Here is a 22,866-nt window from a genome sequence, read left to right as displayed (position 1 = left end):
CCTAGGAATTCATCTAAGCTCCTTTTGAGCTTGTAGCCTCTAGGATGTCCAGTGGAATTAATTCCACAGCTCTGTTCTTCCCTTTGTTTCTTCTAAGCGTGCTCCCCTAGTAACCTGGTAGAGCAAATAACATAAAATATAGAAGTTTTTATAGCATAAAATATAGAAGATTCATAGTCATAGTTCCCTCTTCTGTACTGCCTTTGTTATTGTATAGACTCCCCTGTCTGAAAAGACATCTTTCAAGTCTGTGAACCCTGGTCTAACTCAGTATATAACGCTGGCAGTGCAGCGACAAATGAATATGAAGAATTATTTATCTATGAAGTCAGCTGATCAATCAGATGGAAACGTTGATACCTGTTTGCAGAAGCAAGTGTCTCCTTCATTGTACCAATGCTTGTTGAAGAACTATGCCATTAAATTTATCTGAACGAGCAGTTGTTCTCTTCCCCTCTCTTTCTTACCCCATCCATCAAACTTGCTGTGTTATCCTAGCTCTGGTAAGGTTATTGCTAGTAGATGGGGATGGAATAAGTAATAGGATACCTTATAGTGAATAATAACCTAATAACTATACATTATAGAACAGATTTTAGTAGTCCTAAAGCATTTCACAGATTCTGCTCCTCATCTTACAATTGTGGATCTCTGGCACAAAAGAGTGATGTGACTTGTGACCTCTGCCAGGCAGCCAGCAGGATTTCTGTCTCTGCTCTCAAACTCAGAGCAGTGAAGCACACTTTTCACATTAAAATTTTCTCAGCGTATCCACAGATTAAAAAAAGGGGAATGCCTTTCTGAAAAAGAACTGGTGATCGTTTGAAAAACTGGGAAAGGCTTGATATGAAAACCAGTATGTTGTTCTTGCAGGAAATCTGGGCTTTGGATAAAGTGTTGCTGCTTTCAAAAGAGCCATAATTATTTTCTGTCTCTTGGAAAGTATGGTAAAACAATTCTGTAGTTGTTTGTGAAGAGTTGGATACCCAAAGAAGCCAGCAAATGAAAATAAACCATATGCCAATTACAAGCAGGTTTTAGGGTTTTTTTTGTTGTTGTTGTTTTGGGGGTTTTTTTTGTTAAGACTGGTGAATGCACTGTCAGGAGAAAATTAGCCTGTGAAGCCGAGCCACCTGCTCAGAAATGGCTGAGGAGATTGATAGTCTAGTTTAAATGTAGGAAAACTGCATCTGAGCCTTTGTGGCTGAAGCATTTCCAAACCACCTGAACAGTCGTGATGTGGTCCGAACCCAAGGTTGCCAGGATGTAACTGTTGAAGGCTGTAGGAAGCACCTGTGAAAGAGCACATGATTTTTGAGTGTCATTTTGAGTATTTGCTCTTTCTCAAGGAGCTTATGGTCCTGTTACTGTCATCCTGTTCACTGAAGTAGCACCTTAGTTTCTTCCCTCTGACAAGACAGCGTGTGCTGTCTGCAGAGACAGCAGGATTTGACAATACGGGGCCTGATAAAAGGGTTGGGAGGGGAGGGGTGAGACTGTGAGACAGGATCAGGTATCTTCTCAGGAGAGTATGTGTAATTGGAGAGTGTGCCTGTGCTCCTACCGCTCCCCCTACTGACTGGGGGAGACGTACCAGAGCTTACTCAGAAGACATCTCTGTCAAGTAGGAGATAGAAAAAGTGCAGATTGACATGTGGGATGCTGAGAGGTGTTTCGTTTGGCTTGGGCATGATCAGTGGGAGGGGTGCAGTCAGGTAGTGCCTTGGAAATAAGCCTGAAGGACTTATAGGGGAGGAGGGACTGAAAGGAGAGCTGTGTTGGTAAGGGAGTTTTTTCGCTGGCTGAGTAGCAGGTAGAAGAGGCTGCTGCAAAACCGGAGGCAAGAGGGATCCAAGGAATAACAAAAATGAGTGATCTTATCTAAGGGTAATTACGTTGATTTGCAGTAAGCAGAAGGGTGTGGCAAAGGTTACGAAAGCTGAAAAAGATGTTAGAGGCTGTAAATGGCATTAGGTGCGTGGCTCAAGATGGCAGCAGTGGTGCTGCAAGGGTTTTCGTACCTCATCGCATTTCAGTCACTTCTCAGAACTGCACTGTCCACGAATGCTGCATGGTTCTGGGTATAGCGTAGCCAAATATAACTACTCTCCTGTGTACTTGAGGGAAGGCATATCTTGTACTTGCCTTCAGAACAGTTTTTCTGCTGTGGTAGAAGCAGAAATTTTTTTTCACTGGCTAAAAGAGTGCTCCAGATTAGTGCAGACTCTTCCATTTGTAATATTGCTTTGATGAGGGCTCAAATTCTGTTTTAGATGATGTGCATGAGGAAATACCTATGTTTCTCTTTCAGCAATCTCAGTCCAGAGGAAAATGCGAATGAAAATGGAATGTCTATGCAGAGTGATAACTTTGAAGAGATCATAAACCTGCCCATTGGTTCTAAACCATCCCGGCTGGATGCCATGAACAATGATGGAAGCAATTGTCCTGAAATTCCTTTGAATCCAATCCTAGCCTTTGAAGATAAGGGGACTCTCTTGCCTCAGGTAGATAGTGTTCAAACGCATCAAACAGCAGGTACGCTCACCTTGGTTCATTAACATTTGCAATGTGTTGTAATTGACAGAGGACCTAGAGCTCTTAATTGATGTCAGTTCATTAATTTAACCATTTTTAAACCCCATATTATTTGGGGAAAGGAGGATATCTCCTCTTTGTAAAGCTGTGCATGCCACGCACATACAGACGCTGTGCAAATTATGGCGAGGCCTTACCTTTTGGCTGGGGGGGGCTCAGCTACACTGCACTTCCTGCCATTTGAGGTTGCTTGAAAAGGCTTGCCCTGTGCTTTGAGAGAATGGGTAGCAGTGACAGCTGCTGTTCCCAGCCTGTGATCAGCAATCACGTTCCTCTTCTGCAAGCATAATATCTGATACACACGTGCAGAAGGGGAGCCGGTACCTACCTTCTGTGTGAAATTCTGGATGCGCTTCCCTCATCAAGTTCGTGCTGATGTGAACGTTGAAGGATGGTTTGCAGCACACTAGGTTTTTTTGAATTACATGACAACTTTTTAAGGATGTTAGGTAAACAAATACTAACATAGCAAACTAAATTGGACTACCATTTTCTCTTTTTGTGACTAGAAAACCTTAGGAAAACACCTTACGATAAAAAAATTGCATAAATGCATAGCATTTTGAAGTAAGCATTGTCATTCTTTGCTGACCTGCCGCTTTTGATACCTTCTGTTGTAGAAGTGATCTGATTGTTTCTTCTGAAGAGCCAAAGGTGATATGAGCATCTCTGCAGTCAGTGGAGTTTCTCCCCTGCTATGAAGGAGTGTTTTATTTTTTCTCTCCGGTTTTTTAAAGATTTCTTGAATATCTTTTTTGGAAGGACTTTAGTAAAACCAGCAGAAGAAATGATGGGAATAGACTTGGATCACCTTTCTAATAGCTTTCATCACTAGGAAAATCATGCTTCACGTGCATTACTTAATATGGCTTTTTCCAAGAAGCTTTTTCTGTTAGCAAATGGATATTTCTGCATTCCTTAAGACACAAGACACTGGAATCTGAAAGCAATGGGCTGATTTGGGTGGTGGGACTGATTCTTTTTTTAAAAAGGTGGGTGTTGGTTTAAAAAGCGTAACTATAAAATTGGCAAAGAATCTTTTACACTTTGTGGTTCTAATACTTGAAAAATAAATACCTCATTGCTCTACAAGTAGAGTGAATGGGGTGTTTTATTTAAACCTGTTGGTTTGAATATTATTGCAGAGAACTCTAATTATGGGGGCAAAGTACAGGCTTCTGTATCAGGTTCTTGTAAATGTAATTCCTACAGGGACATTCTGTAAATTGAGATGTCACTATGATCTTCTCACACTTTCTCTAAAAACACAAAACAAGGCAGGTTTTAAAATGTGAACATTTGAAAGCGTTATTTTTTCATGGACAAGAGGAAAACCTATTGTTCTCCTAGATAATGTATTTATGAATTTTGTTCAGTACAGAAATAAATCATTTAACTGAATAAATTAGAAAAATGTGGTAAAACAATACTGCAAGCTTGATTTTTTTGTTACATCCATGTTCACAATACCATAAAAGTGTACACATACACGCACACGTGTGCAGACACACACAAGGAAATACCTTGTTCCGAGTCCTGTAAATTGCTGGTGTCCCCAGTGATGGAAGACTTTGCCTTATGAGACTACTGAAGACTGAAACCTGAAATATTTGATTTTTTTGGATGACGAAGCAGGCTTGTTTGGGGACTTCTTTGGTTTTGCTCGTTTCAGAGCAAATGGAAAATGGTTGTTTGTGCTTTTTATGTAGCATATGATTTTTATAAAGCAGTACAGTTTGAGCGATAAAAGCAGCAACGCAGGTTGCTTTTTCTTTATTTTGATGCCGATTTCTACTGTCATTGTTCCATCCCTCGCTTTTGGTTGCTGTTGGGCAGAACTGTAATATCCTGCACCTTTTTGTGCTTTGATAACCAACACTGTTACAGGTAAAGCTCACTCTAGGTATGGCAGTTTGAAGCACCAACCAGGGCTTGAAGCGTTGCTCGCTGAAGTCGGCGAGGACATCCTGGGCGAGGGGAAGCAGAGGTTTATCGGTTCCAGCTCATGCTACCGCAGAATGTACCATTAAGACGCTGCACCCGCCCTGAGTGAGCGCTGAGCTCGGCCTGTGGGAAGCTGTGCAGGGAGTCTGTGCCAGCGGAAGAAATCCTGTGAGACAAGAGCTGAAGAATTTTTGAAGAAGTTGCTTTCTGGTGCTGCCAAGTGTTCATCTTACACAGGAGGTGGGATAAAAGCAATGGAAATGCAATGCAAGATACTTCATCTGCCAGAATATGTATGGAAGGGGAAAACCAGCTGTTCAGTCAGAATGCTTTCCATAGTAGCTTGTGACACAGTAAAATTAATTGGGTTCCTTTCTTGCTTTCCTTAGTTTTCCATGTACATAGCCACAGTATTTTGAAGTAATCAAAATATGTAGTTTTTCTTGAAACCTATATATAGCATGTAAGTACCAAATAAAACTTGTTTGAAATATTTATTTCTATTTATATTTTCATTTTCTTGCATAGTTGAAGCAGGACTCAATCTGTGACGGAAAACTCTTCTTACTGCTCCTGGTCTACTTCAAACTTTTCTTCAGGTTTCTGAAAATCTCTTTACTAGAAAAATCAGTAGAGAGTCACTTGCAGCTAGAAATGGAGCAAAAACGTAGTAAGGTTTAGCTTCAATTTTAAGTCGGAGGATTCATTTATTAGGGTCAGGTTTAAGTTATGTCGATCTTGATCTATTTGGGCTCTGGTATAAATTATGCTGATCTGTTTTTTGTGAGATTTCAGAACACTTGCTTCACTCTGCAGCACAGATGAAGAGCCTGCTTCATTTCTCATGTGTTTTGGTTTTTTGGTTTGTGTGTTGATTTGTTGTTTGTTTTGGGGTGGTGGGTTTTTTTTGTTTTTTGGGGGGGTGGCGGTGGTTTTGTTTGGTTTTGGTTTTTTGGGGTTTTTTGTTTTAAACAGGACTGCAGTAAAAGCTATTTCTAATTATATTCATGCCAGCTTTGGTCCAAATGAGAGAGAGAGAGAATTTCCTCCTTTTCAAGGGCCCAACATAGAAACTAAAGGTTAGGGAACTGGGAGTAGAACTAGAGGTAGGAATTTAAAAAAAAAATTAAAAAAAAAAAAAAGGATTGAAATTTTAAGTCTTTGGTTAAGCCCTTTTCTTTAAATGCAGGGAAAAAGAGTTTCTCTTCTGTTGAATGTTGTTCTTGAGAATAAAATATGTTATCAAATGAAGGCCAGCTCCTTTGCCCACTATGGCAACTATTTTCATTGTTTGTACCATCAAAGGCCATGCTTAACTATCCAGTGAGGTCGAACCAGCAATTGTAGAAGTCGCAGCCAGCTATTCTGAAGGTTTGGAGTAGTCACCTGTCATAGCAGCTGGACTGTGTGTTTTGGAAAGACTCAGCTCCTTGCTCACATCTTAACAGCTCAACAGAAATGCTTACAGGGATGACATTCAGTGTGCCTAGTTCAGTGCATCACAACTACTGAGTTATTCACCATTAGCTCTGCTTGGTTCACATGTCTCTTACCTCCTCATTCCTGATGAAGAATGCTTCATTATTTTCTTTCTTGCTAAGACCTTGAAATAATGTTTGCAATTAAATACCTAAAAATGCAGATACAGGACAGATTCTAATGTCATTACTTAATATTTCATTGATTTTTTTTTTCTTCTTTTTGGAAAACGATTTAAAGTCACTCAAGCAGGTGCCCTGAAGTTTGAAATTTTCTGATTTTGTTCCTAGCTGTGTCATTCAGCTCTCTGCAGTCCTCTGTTTTAATAAGCCCAGCTGCCCACAGCTGACGACATGGCTCCTTCACATAAGATTTCAAAAGAAAACTCATGTCACACGTGAATATTGAAGTGCCATACTGCTTCACCTGAAGTCTGTCTGCCCTGTTCTTTAACAGATCTTTTTACTGTGCTGCAGAGAGGCTTCTGAGGGTGGTGTTGCATAGGTTTTATTTGTTATGTTTTGTTTTCAAACAGTACTACTGGAGACAACTTGCAGTTATTAAAAAGAATCATTAACAGAAATGCCTCCCCCAAGCACCAAAACCAAGCTTAGAAATTTGGGCCACAGTAAAATGTAATGTTGAGCTCCTAGTTGACAGAATGATTTTTTCTTATTATTATTATTTTTAATGTCACTTTTATTCCATGTTTGTCACCAGTAGCAGCCCTAAAGCTCTACTTGCATATAAGGGTTATACCATGGTCAGATGTACCTCAAAAGACAGGCAACTCTTCTGAAAGGTTTTCTTAAGAAACACTGCTGTCTGGGAGCAGATGTTTGCCCTAAGAGTGGTTCCAAACTTCCAGTATTCAAGCCAGTTCAACGTGAAGCTCCAGGAGGATTCTTGTATTTAAAAACAAGTGTATTGATCAAAGGTGGAATTGGATTACTAATAGATGATGATGATGATTGTTATTAGATTACTATTATCTTACAGATTAAAACCTACCGTAAAAAACTAGTCCCCCATAATTACAAGGCTCTGTGCTACATTTTTTCCTGAAAAATACTGTTTTGAGCTGCTATAAGGTCTGCGAGATAGACTTCTCTGGAGGAGGGGGAAGAGAAGGTTGTTCAGTATCCTGTATGCATGTAAGAAAAGTAGTTGAATTTAAACATATTACTACTTTTTTGGTTTTTTAAACTGAAATATAAAATAAAAATATAGGATCAATTCCTAATTTTGCCAAATATGTTCACTTTTTCCCTGTTGCCAAGTACCTTTGGAAATAATTTACCATTTGCAGAACATAGGTTTCTGTATTCAGACACGCCTCAACCACATCCTCCATGGTAGCTCTATATTCTGAACATGCTCTGTGCAACATTTACCTGCCTCAATGTGCTTTTGCTCTTCTGCTGGAGAGCAGTGCCTACAGTGTAGGCAAGGGTCAGCCCTAAGGCTTGCCCTGTTCTTGTTTCTTCCAAATTTCTTGCACTTTGAGCTGTCCCTCAGCAGTTACTTCCTCTAGTGACCTGTTAGTAGTTTGCTACCTTTACATTATGTGTTAATTCAATTATTTTCTAAAGTCAAGTCCCTGGAGTGTGCTCTGAAATAAGGGACATGGAACAGAAACAAAATAAAGATGAATGCAGAATAACCTGCGTACTTGAGAGATGCCTCTTCGGTAGCACTGGCCAGTTACATGAATAAAACCTCCTGAATACAGCGCTGGATTTTTGGAGGGGGATGGTGAGGAAACTAAAAACAAACCATGGAAGATTACTCAAGTGTAACAGGTGTTTTCCAAACCATTGGCAGGAATGTAGCTGTAGTCCTCAAACACACTTAAGCAGCCAGCCAAAGTGTTCCAGGGATTGTCTTTTGACCTGCTCCGACTCTTGTTATCGGAACATCTCTATTGTTGATGAAACTGCAAGTAGCAGGAGAACTTTAACTACAGGAACCCATGAAAAGAGTTGTTGCTCTGAAAGTTCACGCTCTTGGATCTGCTAAGTTTTCATAAGCCATCTGGCTTAAATATTAACTGTCTTCGTGGCAAATAGCTGCCCTAAGGAGCTCTTGAGTTTCTTCTGTTTGTTGACGGACTTGCTCAAGGAGTTTGGACATTTGGCTTTTTGTGAACGCTAATGAAAATTCTGGATCTGAAGAGGAAAAACAAGTGTTAGGCAACCTGCTGGTTTTCCCTGTATTTTGATGCAGATGCTTAGGAAGCTTCTATTTCAGGTTAGATACAGTTGGTGTTCTTATTACAGTGTGAAGTATAGAGAAGGCAGAACAACATTCTTCTACCACACAAAGCAGATACAAATTCAGTTTTCACCCCTTTGACCTTTCAGGAGTGTTCCCTGCTAAATTCTCCTGATCCAGATGTCTAAAGCTCAGCTGCCAAATTCAGCCTTATGCAACAGGTGCAGATCACGACACAGCAGGGTCTTGGCTCTGGATCTGCATATGTGAAGATAAGTGCTATATACATTTATTACAGTATTATAACTCTCATCTGTACTGAACTTCTGCCCAAAACCCGCAAAACTAACCAAAAATGGGAAAAAATACAGGAACATAATTTAAAGTATGAAAAAGATGTGAGACTTCCCAGCTTTAATACCAGCTAATCATGCAATTCGTTTGCTTGCTTTATGAAAGTAAATTAAATTCATATTTGAAAAGTTTTTAGGTTGCATCTAGTGCCAAACATTCTTATATTGGATGAAAACATCTGTACCTGAAGTCCTGTTCCCCTGCTGATCAGAAAGCCTTTAGTTTTAGAGCAAACAAACAAAAAAACTCTGCCTTTATCGTAAGATGCACCTAGTTACTTAAAAACAGGTAAGGTAACAGCTACCCTTGAGATCATTCTGTTTACTTAAGCGAGCAGAGCTAGTCCCCAGAGGAAGTTGCCCAGCACTGTCATTTCTGTTACAAAGCAGTGCCTGGCAGCACCCTGGGCCTCGGCCCAGCAGGAAGGACGTACCTGCTCGCAGTCTGCAGAATGTAGAGATGCCCAGCTGCTGAAAGCGGATCTCTCGGTGGGTAAGGAAATTCTTGAGGTAGGCCTGAATCTCTCTGATGTGACGCTTCAACAAAAGCCTAATTTTTTCTGCATAAATGGGAGAACCACTGGAGATCAATAGGAGCCTTTAAAATACTTTGAAGACTGATTCTTGTAACAACATTTAAAATCATTAATGACTCATCTAACTTCAGCTATAACCAATGTTACTGCAGAGAATAGCAAAGGACTTCCATACTACTGCCTCTAACAGTATCGTTGATACTTCAGGTAAATGAAATGCGGAGTGGGCGGCTGTGCTGGGAAGCTGGTCCTTGCGCGAGGTGCGTGCTGATTTACGGACTGATCAGCCTGTCACACTAAGCCATCCGTGAAGCGATTTTGCTTTTGGACTCTGTTCACCCCTTGAGAGTCTGCTCTGTTGCAAATCCTCAATGGTAGGATTGGAACAGGTTGGTGTTTTCCCTTATTAGAGAATCGGAGAACTTCAGTTTCTCTCACATCTAAGGATTAAAATTTAACCATGCTTCTCTAGAGAATGTGGCAAGAATCATCTGAATGCTTTTTTGTTCTAAGTCTTAAAGGCTCTCAGCTGTGTGGGACAAGTATATTAGGTATAAAGCTATTTGTTTTCTACAGGTAAAAATAATGCTCTTTTCTTTCACTTTCACTAAAATGTTAAAAAATACAGGCTACATTCTTAAAAGCCGCTTTGCTTCACTGCTTCTGCTAATCTAGTCTAGAATTACAATGGCAGTGTTTGGTTCAGTAAGAGGCTTTCCTTTTACTAGTCAGGGAGCAGAGCTGATCTAAAATTCTGGAACGCAACCATCCCCTTGTAATTGTTTCTAGCAACATCTGCCCCTATCCGCGGGGCGTGCCGTTCCGCTGCATGTACTGAGGAGGGTCAAACAGAAAGATGGAACAATGCCTCTTGTCTAAAACTTTCTCAACTTTCCCCTGGTCAGGAGTGTTTTACGCTATCCCACTTTCCTACTAAAGTTGTTTTTAAGGATCTCGGAACTGGCTACAGACTAGCCCTGTGGAATGGTAGTGCTTGAAGAAGGCAACAAAGACCTGAATCAGATCGTTATCTATGGTCCATTTGTATCCCTTAGCTCGCTCATGCGCTCAAGCACTGGTTTATGTATATTTCGAGGGTGACTGTAGGCGCTGTTATATTAATAAATTTGCAGAGACCAGATGGAGGATGCTATAGGAACGTTGAAGGTTGTTCAGTGCCCGACAGTTAACCAACTCCTTTGGGAAAAGGCTCATTTCACTCCAGGCAGCCACAAATATCTTTGAAAGCACAGTTAATGCTGCGTGACAGTTACCGTGACCTATCATGTGCTGGATGATGGAGGCAGCTTGAAAGGATGCCTCAGTGTGTTCCAGTTGGCCAGCCAGTCTCACCAAGCACTTTGTCAAGGGATCATCCATCCATTGGACCATGCGTACTGTGGCTCCTTCTGGAAGAGAGAAAGATAAGAGAGTAGTCTGTAAACAGAAAAAACACTGCCTAAATAGGAAAGCCTTTACACAGCTGGAGAAGCAAAATAAGTGCTGAACTTGTGCAGTAAGTATGTTTAGATTGTAAAAAAGGGTTGCGTCCTGAGGTTATGCTCTCAGTCAGGCAGGGCCATGGACTTGGTTCAGAGAAGGGCTGATGGGTTTGTGTTCTGAATTAATCACTTTGTGTACGAGATCTTGTCTTGCCTAGTGGGCTCAGTCTGCCCAGCAGACATGTCACTGTGACTTGTCACCAGTTGCACAGTGGTTACAAGAGATGCAGGAGATGAAATGTTTGACAGTGCTGGGACAGGCTGGGAAGATTTACATTGATCCTCTGTGCCATGAGGAGTACTGTGCCTTCCACAGGGAGTAATTTGGGATCTCTCATAAAATCTGTGTGCAGTAAACTGAAGGAGAAAAAGCCACTTTACATTTTAGTCTTTTTCTCCTCTTATATTAGTTTCTGCTCTCCTGAAATGAGTTCAGCTGGAGAAACTGGGCAACAATACAAATAAAAGTAGACAGGACATGAACAGCACTAAAGTTCAGCACAAAGAATTTTGAGTAAAAAATTCTAAGCAGTTCAACAGAAAAAAGGGCAAACAGCGGAGCCCATGTCTCCGGCCAGTGAGTCAGATCTTGCTGCTCTTGAAGCTTACAGCAGAAATCCCAGTGAATTTAAAGGGAAAGGCCTGGGCTGTATGCCCACCCGTGCTTCATCTCCCATTCGGATTAAGAAAGGATATGTGCACTTCTCAGATTAAGCCATTTATGGTGGGGTCACTTCCCTACCTTGCTTTGCCAGCTCTGCAAGGCAAGATGTCACATACTGAAGAGAGTCTTCTTGAATGTCAGTGGAAAGCATGGTTTGGAGGAGACCTTCAACACACAGGCTCTCAATGATTCTCTACGACAAGAGAGAAATTCATATTTAGCACTTCAGTTTTGTTTTAGTGGTGTCCGAGGAGTTCAGACGTACTGAATAACTCTTAGCAATACTGAGGGCTAAAACATGAATAATGGAAATGTCTCCTGCCAGATCTACCACAACCAGGTGACAAACACCTTGGACTGTTCAGAGATTGCCTGATTTTAGACATTGCCCAGTGCTTGCTCTGCCTGTGGGATGTTCTCATGATCACAGATCAGTCTGAGCTCGAAGAATTTCCTGACCTATTGCTGCTGTACCAGGCTGTATGTTAGTAGTAAGCTGTCATTTGCTCAAGTCTTGCTGCAGAGGCGAATAAGCCAAGTGCTCCAGGGCAAAGCATTGGGAAATGTGGAAGTTTATCAGTTTCTTTTATTTGCCTCCCGGGCTTTGAAAACTTTCTGGTGATGAAATGCTCTGATCTGCAGAAGTATGAGATGACCTCTCACTAGCAAAGGTGAATTCTGTTTCTGGAATGTTATGAATTAAACATTTCTGTGCATCCTGTATCTTTTAGGTTGAATCTGCTATGCCAAAAGTGGTGTCGGGCAGCATGTATATAATGGGATACATGTTTTGGAGACTGAGCTGAAAACAGGAAACTTAGCCTGTGCTGATCTGGATTAAAAGCACATGAGACCAAGGAATGAGTCCTGAATGAGTCACCTGGAGGTGACTCATTACTTGTGAACTTGAACCACAAAGTAATCAGCTCTCTGGGAGGTCCTGATAATGGAAGCTGCTCACACCTCTGTAAGGGAGCTCAGGTGTCTATCAGCAAAAGGGAATATCTCTTTGTTGTGTGCTCATTTTATGTTGCAGCTTTTTAACTTGCTGCTTAGGGGTTGAAGCTGGATTCAAGACTGCTGCCTTTCAAGCTCCCACGCTCTGTTCATGTCCTGCTGGCATAAAACCACTTTTTTTTTTTTTTCTTGTGCTAAGGACTCTCATGTGTTTTAGGGATGGTTCCTTAGAATTGACCCTGGAAACCTGGAACTCCCACTCATGTCTGTGGATTCATTTGTGCAGTGAGAGCTAAATACATTGCAAGGCACATTATAAAGCTTTATGAAGGTGAACCAGGTCCCTGCTGGTGACAGAACAAAGTCACAGAATTTAAGTGACAAATGGGGTAATTTTTTTAAAGCAAACTTTGAAAGAACGGGCCATTTTAACTCTTACTGTGGGCCTCGAGTTTGAGGGAATCTATTTCCCTGCAAAAATTTATTTCACAACTATCAGAAAGTCATATAATTCTTATCTTAGTATAAGTGAAAAAAAGTATTGGAAACAGTTTTTCTTTTGGCTAGTTTATAACTAGCCTCCAATTTTCCTGGATGGTTACTTTAATTAGTATGAAATGTCTTTGCTAGAAGTGTGTTTTATACCCATGATGCAGTCATTCAAATTAGGTAACCATATCACTCATAGGAAAAGTTAGACATTTCTTATTTTCATTTCCATTTTTGTATTGAAAAATATGAAAAAACCCCAACTTTTATTATGGCACATCAGGTCCTTTTATTCATACACACAATTTTTATGTAAAGTGTCCTTGGTGTATGTTTCATTACAAAAAAAACCAAAACAACCTTCCGTGGGTAATACTGATTTCATATAAACATAACTGCAGCTTCCCAGGGTATAGTTCAGTGAAAAATATTGGGTACCCACCTGTCTGTTTTTGGAGAGGGTCAAGTTTTTGATGATACAAGCAGTATGGCCAACAATCACAGGGTCTGTTCTATGCGCTGACAGTAGCATCCCCAGGCTCTGTAGCAGCTCGGCACACGCCAGAGTGTCCTGAGAGGACAAACCAGTATCTCAGTTACATCCAGCACAGGCGACACAGTGCATCTTTGCACCAAACCATAAGATCTCAGCTCTGAAAGAAGCACATTACTTAGCTCATTTAAACCAATGGTGTAGCAGCTGGGTCCAGTGTTTTTTCTCTCAAAACATGGTCTAGTGACTCGCACTGATCTACAGAGCACTTGCTATAGAAAGCTGGAGTCTTTAAGGTCCAGTAGTTTATTTTTGTTTGCATCAAACACTTCCCAGAGGTTGTTGGTAGTCAGGGTATATTGGGTTTGTGTGGCAAGGTTTTGGTGGCTAGAGGGGTGGCTTCTGTGAGAAGCTGCTAGAAGCTTCCCCCATGTCCAGTAGAGCCAATGCTAACCAGCTCCAAGACAGACCTGCTGCTGGCCAAGTTCAAGCCGATCAGCAACGGTGGTGGTACCTCTGGGATAACATACTAAAGAAGGGGAACAAAAACCTGCACAACCGCAGCCGGAGAGAGGAGTGAGAATATGTGAGAGGAACAACCCTGCAGCCATCAGGGTCAGTGAAGGAGGGGGAGGAGGGGCTCCAGACACTGGAGCAGCCTGTGGTGAGGCAGGCTGTCCCCCTGCAGCCCATGGAGGTTAACAGTGCAGCAGATATCCACCTGCAGCCTGTGGAGGACCCCATGCCAGAGCAGGTGGATGCCCAAAGGAGGCTGTGACCCCATGGGAAGCCCACGCTGGAGCAGGCTCCTGGCAGGACCTGTGGCCCTATGGAGAGAGGAGCCCAGGCTGGAGCAGGTTTGCTGGCAGGACTTGTGACCCCATGGGGGACCCACGCTGGAGCAGTCTGTTCCTGAAGGGCTGCACCCCATGGAAAGGACCCATGCTGGAGCAGTTTGTGGAGGACTGTCTCCCATGGCAGGTACCCCACGCTGGAGCAGGGGAAGAGTGTGAGGAGTCCTCCCTATGAGGAGGAAGGAGCAGCAGAAACGTGATGAACTGACCACAACCCCCATTCCCCATCCCACTGCGCTGCTTGAGGGGAGGAGGTAGAGAAATCTGGAGTGAAGTTGAGCCTGGGAAGAAGGGAGGGGTGGAGGGAAGATATTTTAAAATTTAGTTTTTGTTTCTCATTATCCTACTCTGATTTGGTTGGTAATAAATTAGAGCTAATTTCCCCATGTCGAGTCTGTTTTGCCATGACGGTAATTGGTGAGTGCACCCCCTGTCCTCATCTCGACCCATGAGCCTTTCTTTCTATTTTCTCTCCCATGTCCAGCTGAGGAGGGGGAGTGATAGAGCAGCTTTGGTGGGCACCTGCCATCCAGCCAGGGTCAACCCACCACACAGGGGAAGGACGTGTGAACCTGACTGGAAGAAGTGGTCAGGATAGGTGTGAAAGGCAAAAATATGTGGTGAAGTAGCAGCAGCAATGAGTGCCTGAGTACCTGAGCAATTTACCTCGCCTACAACAACGTTTAGATCAGTTTGTGATCAGGCGACACTTTAGTAACAGGTTCTGAAGAGCATCTTCTGAGTTTATACCTATGTTTCTCTGCTCTCTAATGGATATTTTAGAGGGACTTATACTGAGATCCTATCTCCCTGAATGTAGTCTTACTCCAATTACCACTAATAGTAATTGAAATGTATCTTCTGAGTTTGGATTACTGCCCAGGTAGTTTCCTCAATAACAGTATAGATTGCGAGGACGCTGCTGTTTATAAGAGAAACATGATCTCAGCAGGCTTTGGGTTAGATCTACGGTTAAAAGCAGAAGAGTTCCTTTTTGGGAGCATTTTTTCTTTCAGTATCCCTTAGGAATTTGAGTTCTTTATGCAGTTCTTACGTTTGTTAGTAATGAACTATATTATTTGCACTACTTAGAAATTGAGACCCATTAGCAAGAGTGTTCAACATGAAACAAATCATCGGTCCTATATACAGATGAGAAAAATCGCATAATTCTGAAACCTGTGAAATGTCAGGACCACTGAAGCAGCGTTGAAAGGCAGATGTCTTTAAAAGTTACTTTAACTTGCACCTTTATTTAAATTGGGTTAAACTGCAAAAGTGCATCTTATTTTATTTTAATATCAGCTGACATCTTCACTTAAGCTCATTTTAAGCACTGTCACAACCAGCAATCTTAAAACCTGAAAAGAGATGGAAAGGGCAGTGCTATGCCTAAACTCAGGGCATTTAAAGAATCTCATATGCACATATGGCTATAAATTACCATGAGTTTTATTTTTCCTTCTCTTCAAAGGCAGAGATAATATAATTTTAGATAATCCAATTAAATTACCATTGATGACTGTTTTCTGTGCTTTTGGACCAAATTCCCTCTTTTCTATGTAATTCCATCAATTACATACATAATTACTACAGTACCCTTATTTGATTTGCTACAGCCTGAGAGGAGGAAATTGTCCACAGACAATAAATGAACTTTCTAATATGTAATGACTTCCCTGCCAAGCTCTTCTGATTATTTAGGACCTACATTAGCAAGTGAGAGTACTTTAAATTTTGCTGAACCTCTTTTTGGCTGGCATAAGACTGGGATCCAAACTTTATTTTCTGCTCAACCCTGCACAGTGCAAGAGAATCATGAGAAAACTCTGAGTGAAAATGGATTGGGTGGTTCAGATGGATATTGATCTAACTTCTCCCAGGATCAAAAAAAATAAAAAAAACAAGGGAAAACATTCCAGCAGCAACTGTGCTTACAATTGCAATGCTGCGCTTACACCCCGCCCTTACCCAGGGATTTCCTGACAAGATAAATATTATCCCTTGTTTACCAGGTAGCAAGATGGGAAGGCAAAGTTATTTTGTACCTGGAGTGGAAAGCCAGTGGTATCGTGTGGAGTAGAGAGACCCCTGCCACACTGACTTCCAGGTCTTTGCTCAAAGGAATGTGATTTAAAAGGCTGTTTTCTCACAAAACCCGACTTCTCCTTGAGTGTTTCAGGGTTGGGCTGTCCTTAGGAGAACTGAATAGAATTCCCTCTGCAAAAGGGAAGTTTTCCAGCACTTGCTGGGAATTGCTGTCAACAGCCTGGCCAGGGGATTGCAAAAAAATAACAGTTTTAAGGGGGGAGAGGAGCTTCTGTGAAGCATTCCCTGGGGGTTTGCTTCATGGTAACCAAAGGGCAGATGAATTCTGCCCTATTGTATCCTGGGTAGTGGTTGTAATAATTCAAGCATCACTTGACTTAGTTGTAAAGGTTAGCTTTGTTCAGTGGTTTGTTTTTCAACAGCTGTTCCCATGGAGAAGTTCCTCTTTCACTCACTGAGAATTCAGCCTGGGTTAGAGAAAGAAAACTTGAAAAGATTTGAAAAACAAGCCAGAAAAGGCATAGAGGTGGGGAGGCAGGATATGAGTAAAGAGAGGTCAGCCTCTTCTCAGAGTGCCCAGGCTTGCTCGCACAAAGCAGCAATGTTCAGTCGTCAGGGACAGCCATGTTTGCTCACTAAAACAAATTTCGAGATGTAGATACTTCTCGCTGGAGAATAAACCCTCGAGGGTGATGCTTTGCTTTCCAGCCTCCCTTTTCCCCGTGAAGGATGGGCTGTTTTCACTACTGGTGTAATAACTACGAGCTCCTCACGCTTTTGTCTGTTGCCACTGACACTGTGCTGTGCCCTTTGTACGTAGGGGTTTGAAGCACTGGTAAAGACAAGGTTCAGGATCAAGGAGGAAAGGAGCTGCAGGTACTCTTTTCTGGGAGAACAAAAAGGGTAAATGGTGTTTGGGGGCAAGAAAAGCAAATATGAGTGAGGACAATGTTCCAGTATAATGCCTCATACCGAGCAATGGTTCTACCATGTAAATAGCCTCCAGCTAACTTAATGTATTTCAGTTGTAAGCTTGTTGAGAGCAAATTGTTTTGATTGCTTGTCAAACTGCCTCATTCAATGAGGAGGTTTGGTGCTAATGCAGCCAGCGCAAAACCTGTGAAGCCACAGTGCCTTTGATAAGCTCTGTGCTCTAGTTGCTGCTTCCCAGGCACTGAGCTTACTCATTCTTTCAGTCATGTCCCGGAGTTACAGGAGGTGCAGCTTTATTCGTACTGTGCTGTGTCTGTGCAACAAGGTGTCAGGCACCAGGCTTCCAGTACCAGGAGGACATTTCGAATCAGACTGAGTGTATTTCAGCTATGAGACGCACCTAAGCCCAGCTGTGGTTACTCAGATTGTCTGTCACTACTGCCTAAAGCAATGTGGCAGGAAAGGTTCTCACATTTTTTTGCTTTATCTACCCAAACGCTGACCTTCTTAAGAGGTTATTGTTGGCTTACAACACCTATCAAAAAACCTTTCATATCCATGTTCCTAAGGATGCCTTCAATTACTGTAATGGAAAAGCACATTTAAAAAAATAATAATTTGTTGATCACTGCCTACTGGTTTTATGTGGAGGATGAGTACAGCAGGAGTGTCTGTTTTGTTTATTTGCTGCAGTTTATTTCTAGTCAGAGTTCTTCATGTATGTGCATAGTGTTGCACTCTTAAGGGCGGTGGTTATTCTGAACACGGACAAAAGAACTGTTCTGTAATTAAGGACATGAGAAGACACAGGAAAGTCCTGATGAATTAGCTAGATAGACAGGATTTCAAATGTTATTAGCCCCCGTTGCTGTCTTGATCCTAATTCAAAAGGTGTTAAATTTATGCAAATGTACTTTTGAATAACTGTCCATACAGGGAAGTATTTTTGCACTTTATTTTGCACTGATGCATTTTAAGTGCATACCCTAAATTAGTTTGTTTTTCAATGTGTAGGAAAGGTCTGTAGCCAAGGAATAACTTCCTCAGCTGGTTGCAGTCTCTCATGGTGCTACGTGTGTGTCCTGCACCTTGTTATACCCACCTGGAGATCTACAGTGTGGGGACTGAGGGGACTGTAGGGAGTTGCAGGGAGCACAGGGTAGTATCCACACATCCGAAGACTGTGACACCCATCTCCACCTCTACCCTCCCCTTGTCCCATCACAGGTAACCTGCTTAACAGCAGGATCCTTTGGGTCCCACTCACCACAACAGATAGGCTCCTTGGATAGTTCGTGACAGTGCAGATGCAGCAGACAAAACCTCATCAATTTGTGTGGGAGGTAGAAGGGTTGGGAAGTCTCGCAGAGCCTATCAGTCATTTTCCAAATGCATTTTGTATGCAGTTTTGCCATAACAAAGCCTTACCCCAGGTGGTGGCCACAAATACTCCTTCCCCTCTGGTCTCAGGAAATGACTTCCCCTACCTGGTTGTGCGGGTGCTGGGACAGTACCCAGAGCAGAGCGATGGAGGCGTGACGCACACCCTCACTGCCAGATGCCAGGAGAGAGTGCAGCTTGGGCAGGATGTCCTCAGCAACAATCTCGGCCTGGATGTCTGCTGGTTTGGGAAAATGACCAAGGTCAGGGGGCTTCAGAGCACTGCGGGGAAGCGTTCAGGCCCTAACTCATAAATGTTTGATGGTGCCTCAGTGATGAAATTAGGGGGGATCTCCCCATTCCTGAGGAATGGGACAATGCAGGATGTTTGGTTATAAAAACAAAGCCTCATTTGTTCTGGCTTCTTTTGCCAAAGGATTAATACAGGCTTGAGAGCAGAATGCAGGTTTGGGCACCCTTCAGTTTGTGTCTGAACCTCAGCAAGAAGAAATGAGGGGCATTTTCTGAGTCCTCCATTGACATAAGGCCTGGTAGGAAGGTGGCAGCTTCTGCTGCACAGACAGCAAGACAGACCTCCCCAAGCACCATCCATCTTGCAGAGTTATGGTTAGCCAGGGTACAGATCAGCCATCCTGGCTGAATCCTTATATCCCATTTGTCCCTGGAACTTCAGCAAGTGCTTTTGGGCACTACTGGCACTGCCAGAGCAGCCAGCAGATGGAGCGGCAGTCCTAAAAAGCCAAGCAGACGAGGGGGTTTCAACTACGCCAAGGAACACCATACAAGTTTGTTCACTCCCACCTCCACTATAATTGTGATTGCTTGAAAATTAACCACCTCTACATTTTCTAGATGAACAACTCTACCCTGAACCATTGAGCTCTAGCGCTGAGCATGCCAGTCCTCTGCTTTCCTCTCCCAAGTATGCCATAGAAATGGATATTGGGCATTTAATAGGATAGGATATTTTTAAGAGGATGACAAATGCTTGGGAGAAAATTGTATTTAATGATAGATAGATTTATGCCTTGGGAGAAGGCAGGTCCCCACTCAAGCAGTAATTTCAGGAGACATTCTGTTCTAATCAGATTTTATGCTTAGGAAACATGGAAGGGAGACAAACTTAAAAAGTTGCAAAGGCTGTCTCCATTCAACCTCTGCTGTCTCTCTCACTTTGTCCAGATACTTCCCCTTGCTACCTGGGAGCTCTGAGGCAGGTTTAGTTAGTCTGTGCACTGCACCTCCCTCTTCCCTTAACACCCTGTTAAAATGTAGAAAAGAGGTTATCTCTTTGCTTTTAATATGAAAGGTTCCCAACCCACAGTGCTCACTCGGAAAGGCAGAGAGAGAAAGAAAAACAAATAGTGTGGTTTCTTTATCTCCAAGATATTGCTTACCACTAATAGCCAAATTTCTTAGGCAAACACATGCCTGGCTTGAAACCTGTTTGTGCCAAAGAGAGAAGATAAAAAAAGAGCAGTTTCAGTAATGCATGTTCTTGCCTAAATAAACATGGCAACAATAGCAAGCTATTACATTATCTTCAGAGCAAAAATTTTGGGACACTTTTTGTTGTCAAAGTTTTGATGAATTTTTTTTTCAACCTCCTCTAGTATCAGTCATCCTGTTGATGAGAAAGAGCCAATGGGGTTCACATGTTGGCTTATTTTAGGAATGGCAGATAAGTTATATGAAAATGAAAGGAGTGAGTTTGTCTCATTTGCTTTGCCCTTTTATTCACCTCCCTCCTACACAGAATTTAAGGTTCCACCCTTTATATCCTGAACTGTGGCTTACTGAAATTTCTTTGGTGTAGCTCCCAACAAAGCAAAATTTTTGAGATGTTATTCTCTGAAGCCGTATAGGCAAAGTTATGGATACCAAAACATAAAAAACCAAAGTAGCATAATAGACGCTCCAGATACTTGCTGCTGCAGACACAGTGATCAAACATAGTTGAGAGGCTGGGCAAAGCACTTTACACACGTAGTTTGAAGTTTAAAGAATACAGGCCACCCTAGTCCGACGTAAGTGTCCAGGGCTGTGGAACAACTTTAATGATTTCCCTTCTCTTTCTCCATATGCTGACTTTGTAGAACTTATGTATATACCTATATATACACCTATATATGTGTATGTGTATATATATACCTTCTAATATATGTCTTTTCTCATGGGAAAGATGCTGCATAGGCACCTGTACGGTAGATGAGCAGAACTGTGCAAGACTGAAACTGGAAACCCAAGTTTGTAACTCTATGCTGATGCTAAGCCTTTACACAAAGAGAAAGCTACAGCTTTACCTTGTCCACAGAAGAGGACAGGAGAGAGATGAGTATCCGCAGCAGGAATCTGTTGCTGGGTCTCAGCACGGCTTCGTGGTGCTGAACATTGGCTGCCAAGTTGCTTAGGGCAGCACAGCTGTAATACTGCAGAGACCCAGAAAAAAGTAGAAAGAGAGGAGGTCACAGTGATGCCGTGTTGAAGAGAATAAAAATAAATTGGAGAAATGCTCAGATTTAGAGATGATGAAAAGAAAGTGCTTTTTCATCTTAAGGGTGTTTCATTGGGTAGATGTGGTAACAGCCTAAGTGGGCTTCCTCCAGGAAAAGCGATACAATCTGCTGTAGCTACAACAGCAGTCATGCTGGGGTGCTGCATGTTGTACAAACCCGTTAGGACCCTGGGTGTTTGGGAATGTACTGTGCTGCTGCAGCAACACTGCTGCTGGCACCTAAGTTAGGTTGTCTGCATCCACTGTATTATATACTTACACTGATGTACTCAAGCTGGGCATAGTCATTGCCCTAGCATGCCAAAAGATCGTTTTCAAAGGATTTAAACATTAACACTACAGAGAATTATATATGTAAGAGTATGTATTACTAGGGAGGTATAATCAGAAACAGGTTGAACTGCAGAGAAGGAAATTTTGAGATGAACCTCAGAGAAAGCTGATAATGTTGAAACAGTTTGCAGAAAGCTACTCCAGAGGCTCCATTGCTTCAGACAGTTAAAGAAATCTGAATAGAGATAACAAAACCACTGGAAGAAACAATCCTGTAGTAGTCAGAGGACTGGATGAATGAACTAGCGGATTCTAAGGTTTACAACCTTAAAATTTACATAGTTTTTAATCAGCATACTTTTGAATCAAGGTTATGTGTGCAGAACCACAAAGAGGTGTGTGTAGTAAGCATAAAATAGGAAGACTTCCCAGACATTTACAATAAGAAGCAAAGATTTTTTTCAAGTTAAGCCTTCTCAGAACACTTAGTAAAATTGGTTAGAGTGGAAGATCAAAGTTAGGATGAAAAAAAAAAACCCAGAGGAAGAGGCCTATCTGCAACTTGTCTGATATCTGAAAGACACAAGAAAGCAACCGCACAACAACAGTGTGCATGCATTATTGTGTGCTGGCAGATGCACTTCTGCATCATAAACATTCTCCTGTGGAGCTAGACAAATTGAATGTTTTGAATGTACATTATCTGACTGAGCTGAGTTTCACCAAGATGCTCTCACACGTTTCCCCACTTCTCTAGAGAAACCACCTCTCTTCTCTGCCTTTTCATTTCTATATGCAGTGGTTTGTGCTTTCTTTACAGTCACACCATCACTGTTTAAAAATCTGACCCGTTTGAGCCATACCTGCACTTCTGAGTCAGGAGATTCAAGCAGCAAGGCAAGAACTGGTAGGGCTCCTTCCTTGCATAGGACCTGTTGGATTTTCTCTGCCATTAAAAGAAAAACCACACAACACAAAAAACAAACAAAAGTGCTGTTAGTGTGTCTTTCCCCTTCCCTCCCTCTTGTCTGGAGGCACCATTCAAAAGGGATATGGACAATCATTGGATTCTAGAGAGTGGTGAAGTTGACCAAATATATGCCAATCAGTGTGACTGGAGAGTATATAATTTAGAGCTTGTGCAATATAGCAGTATGCAGTCATTTTAGCAAAACGACTAGCAGGCTGTCTGATCGATTAAACCTTTGCTGGTTTTATGCTAAAGACTGTTCCAAGAATCTGAATTGCTGGAGAAGCTGAAAAACCTCAGGTATGATATTCACCATGATTTCTGAGTTTAAAAAACAAATTATTTTAAAAATTTTGAATAACAACAGATTTGTCATAGCCAACTGTAGAAGTTCTTACCAACCATTCCCTTCCACCAGGCAGAGATAAGAAACATTACTCACGACTGTAGCATTTAGCTGTGTGGGATAACGGTATCATGTAGACAGGTGAGATTCAACACTGGTTTGTTTCAGAGTTAATGCACAGTAATGCACATATTATTGCAGAGGACCAAATACTGCTTTTGCTAAAGCTGTAGGAAGATATCCCAGGAGCCTTTAACATCTGGGACATGACAGTTATATTTTGTGTCTTACAACAT

At 42.0% G+C, this 22,866-nt stretch overlaps 2 protein-coding genes across 13 annotated transcripts in view; one reads left to right on the top strand and one right to left on the bottom strand.

The window, feature by feature from the left end:
• Nucleotides 1–5,039, top strand: part of MAP7 (microtubule associated protein 7) — a 123,085-nt gene extending 118,046 nt beyond the window's left edge. For 8 of the 11 annotated variants that reach the window (XM_075087716.1, XM_075087719.1, XM_075087718.1 and 5 more), the window contains 2 exons: nucleotides 2,312–2,538; nucleotides 3,219–5,039. In XM_075087716.1, coding sequence (XP_074943817.1) covers nucleotides 2,312–2,538; nucleotides 3,219–3,229 — 238 coding nt within the window. In that variant the 3' untranslated portion in view covers nucleotides 3,230–5,039. The remainder of the gene's footprint in view (nucleotides 1–2,311; nucleotides 2,539–3,218) is intronic. The other 3 variants (XM_075087722.1, XM_075087715.1, XM_075087714.1) reach the window with 1 other exon arrangement.
• Nucleotides 5,040–6,245: 1,206 nt separating this feature from the next.
• The window catches only part of LOC142054754 (uncharacterized), a 29,135-nt gene continuing 12,514 nt past the window's right edge, over nucleotides 6,246–22,866 (bottom strand). The window contains exons 6-14 of one of the 2 annotated variants that reach the window (XM_075087724.1): nucleotides 22,118–22,200; nucleotides 20,770–20,895; nucleotides 19,864–19,909; nucleotides 18,553–18,686; nucleotides 13,179–13,307; nucleotides 11,369–11,483; nucleotides 10,399–10,533; nucleotides 9,023–9,148; nucleotides 6,246–8,189 (exon numbers count right to left, since the gene is read on the bottom strand). In XM_075087724.1, coding sequence (XP_074943825.1) covers nucleotides 8,068–8,189; nucleotides 9,023–9,148; nucleotides 10,399–10,533; nucleotides 11,369–11,483; nucleotides 13,179–13,307; nucleotides 18,553–18,686; nucleotides 19,864–19,909; nucleotides 20,770–20,895; nucleotides 22,118–22,200 — 1,016 coding nt within the window. In that variant the 3' untranslated portion in view covers nucleotides 6,246–8,067. The remainder of the gene's footprint in view (nucleotides 8,190–9,022; nucleotides 9,149–10,398; nucleotides 10,534–11,368; nucleotides 11,484–13,178; nucleotides 13,308–18,552; nucleotides 18,687–19,863; nucleotides 19,910–20,769; nucleotides 20,896–22,117; nucleotides 22,201–22,866) is intronic. The other variant, XM_075087725.1, reaches the window with a different exon arrangement.

This window comes from Phalacrocorax aristotelis, chromosome 3 (genome assembly GCF_949628215.1).
Source record: "Phalacrocorax aristotelis chromosome 3, bGulAri2.1, whole genome shotgun sequence".
In the NCBI taxonomy this organism is placed as follows: Eukaryota; Metazoa; Chordata; class Aves; order Suliformes; family Phalacrocoracidae; genus Phalacrocorax; species Phalacrocorax aristotelis.
The sequence above is the reverse complement of the archived record's forward strand: the minus strand, read 5'-3'. Positions and strand labels throughout refer to the sequence as shown.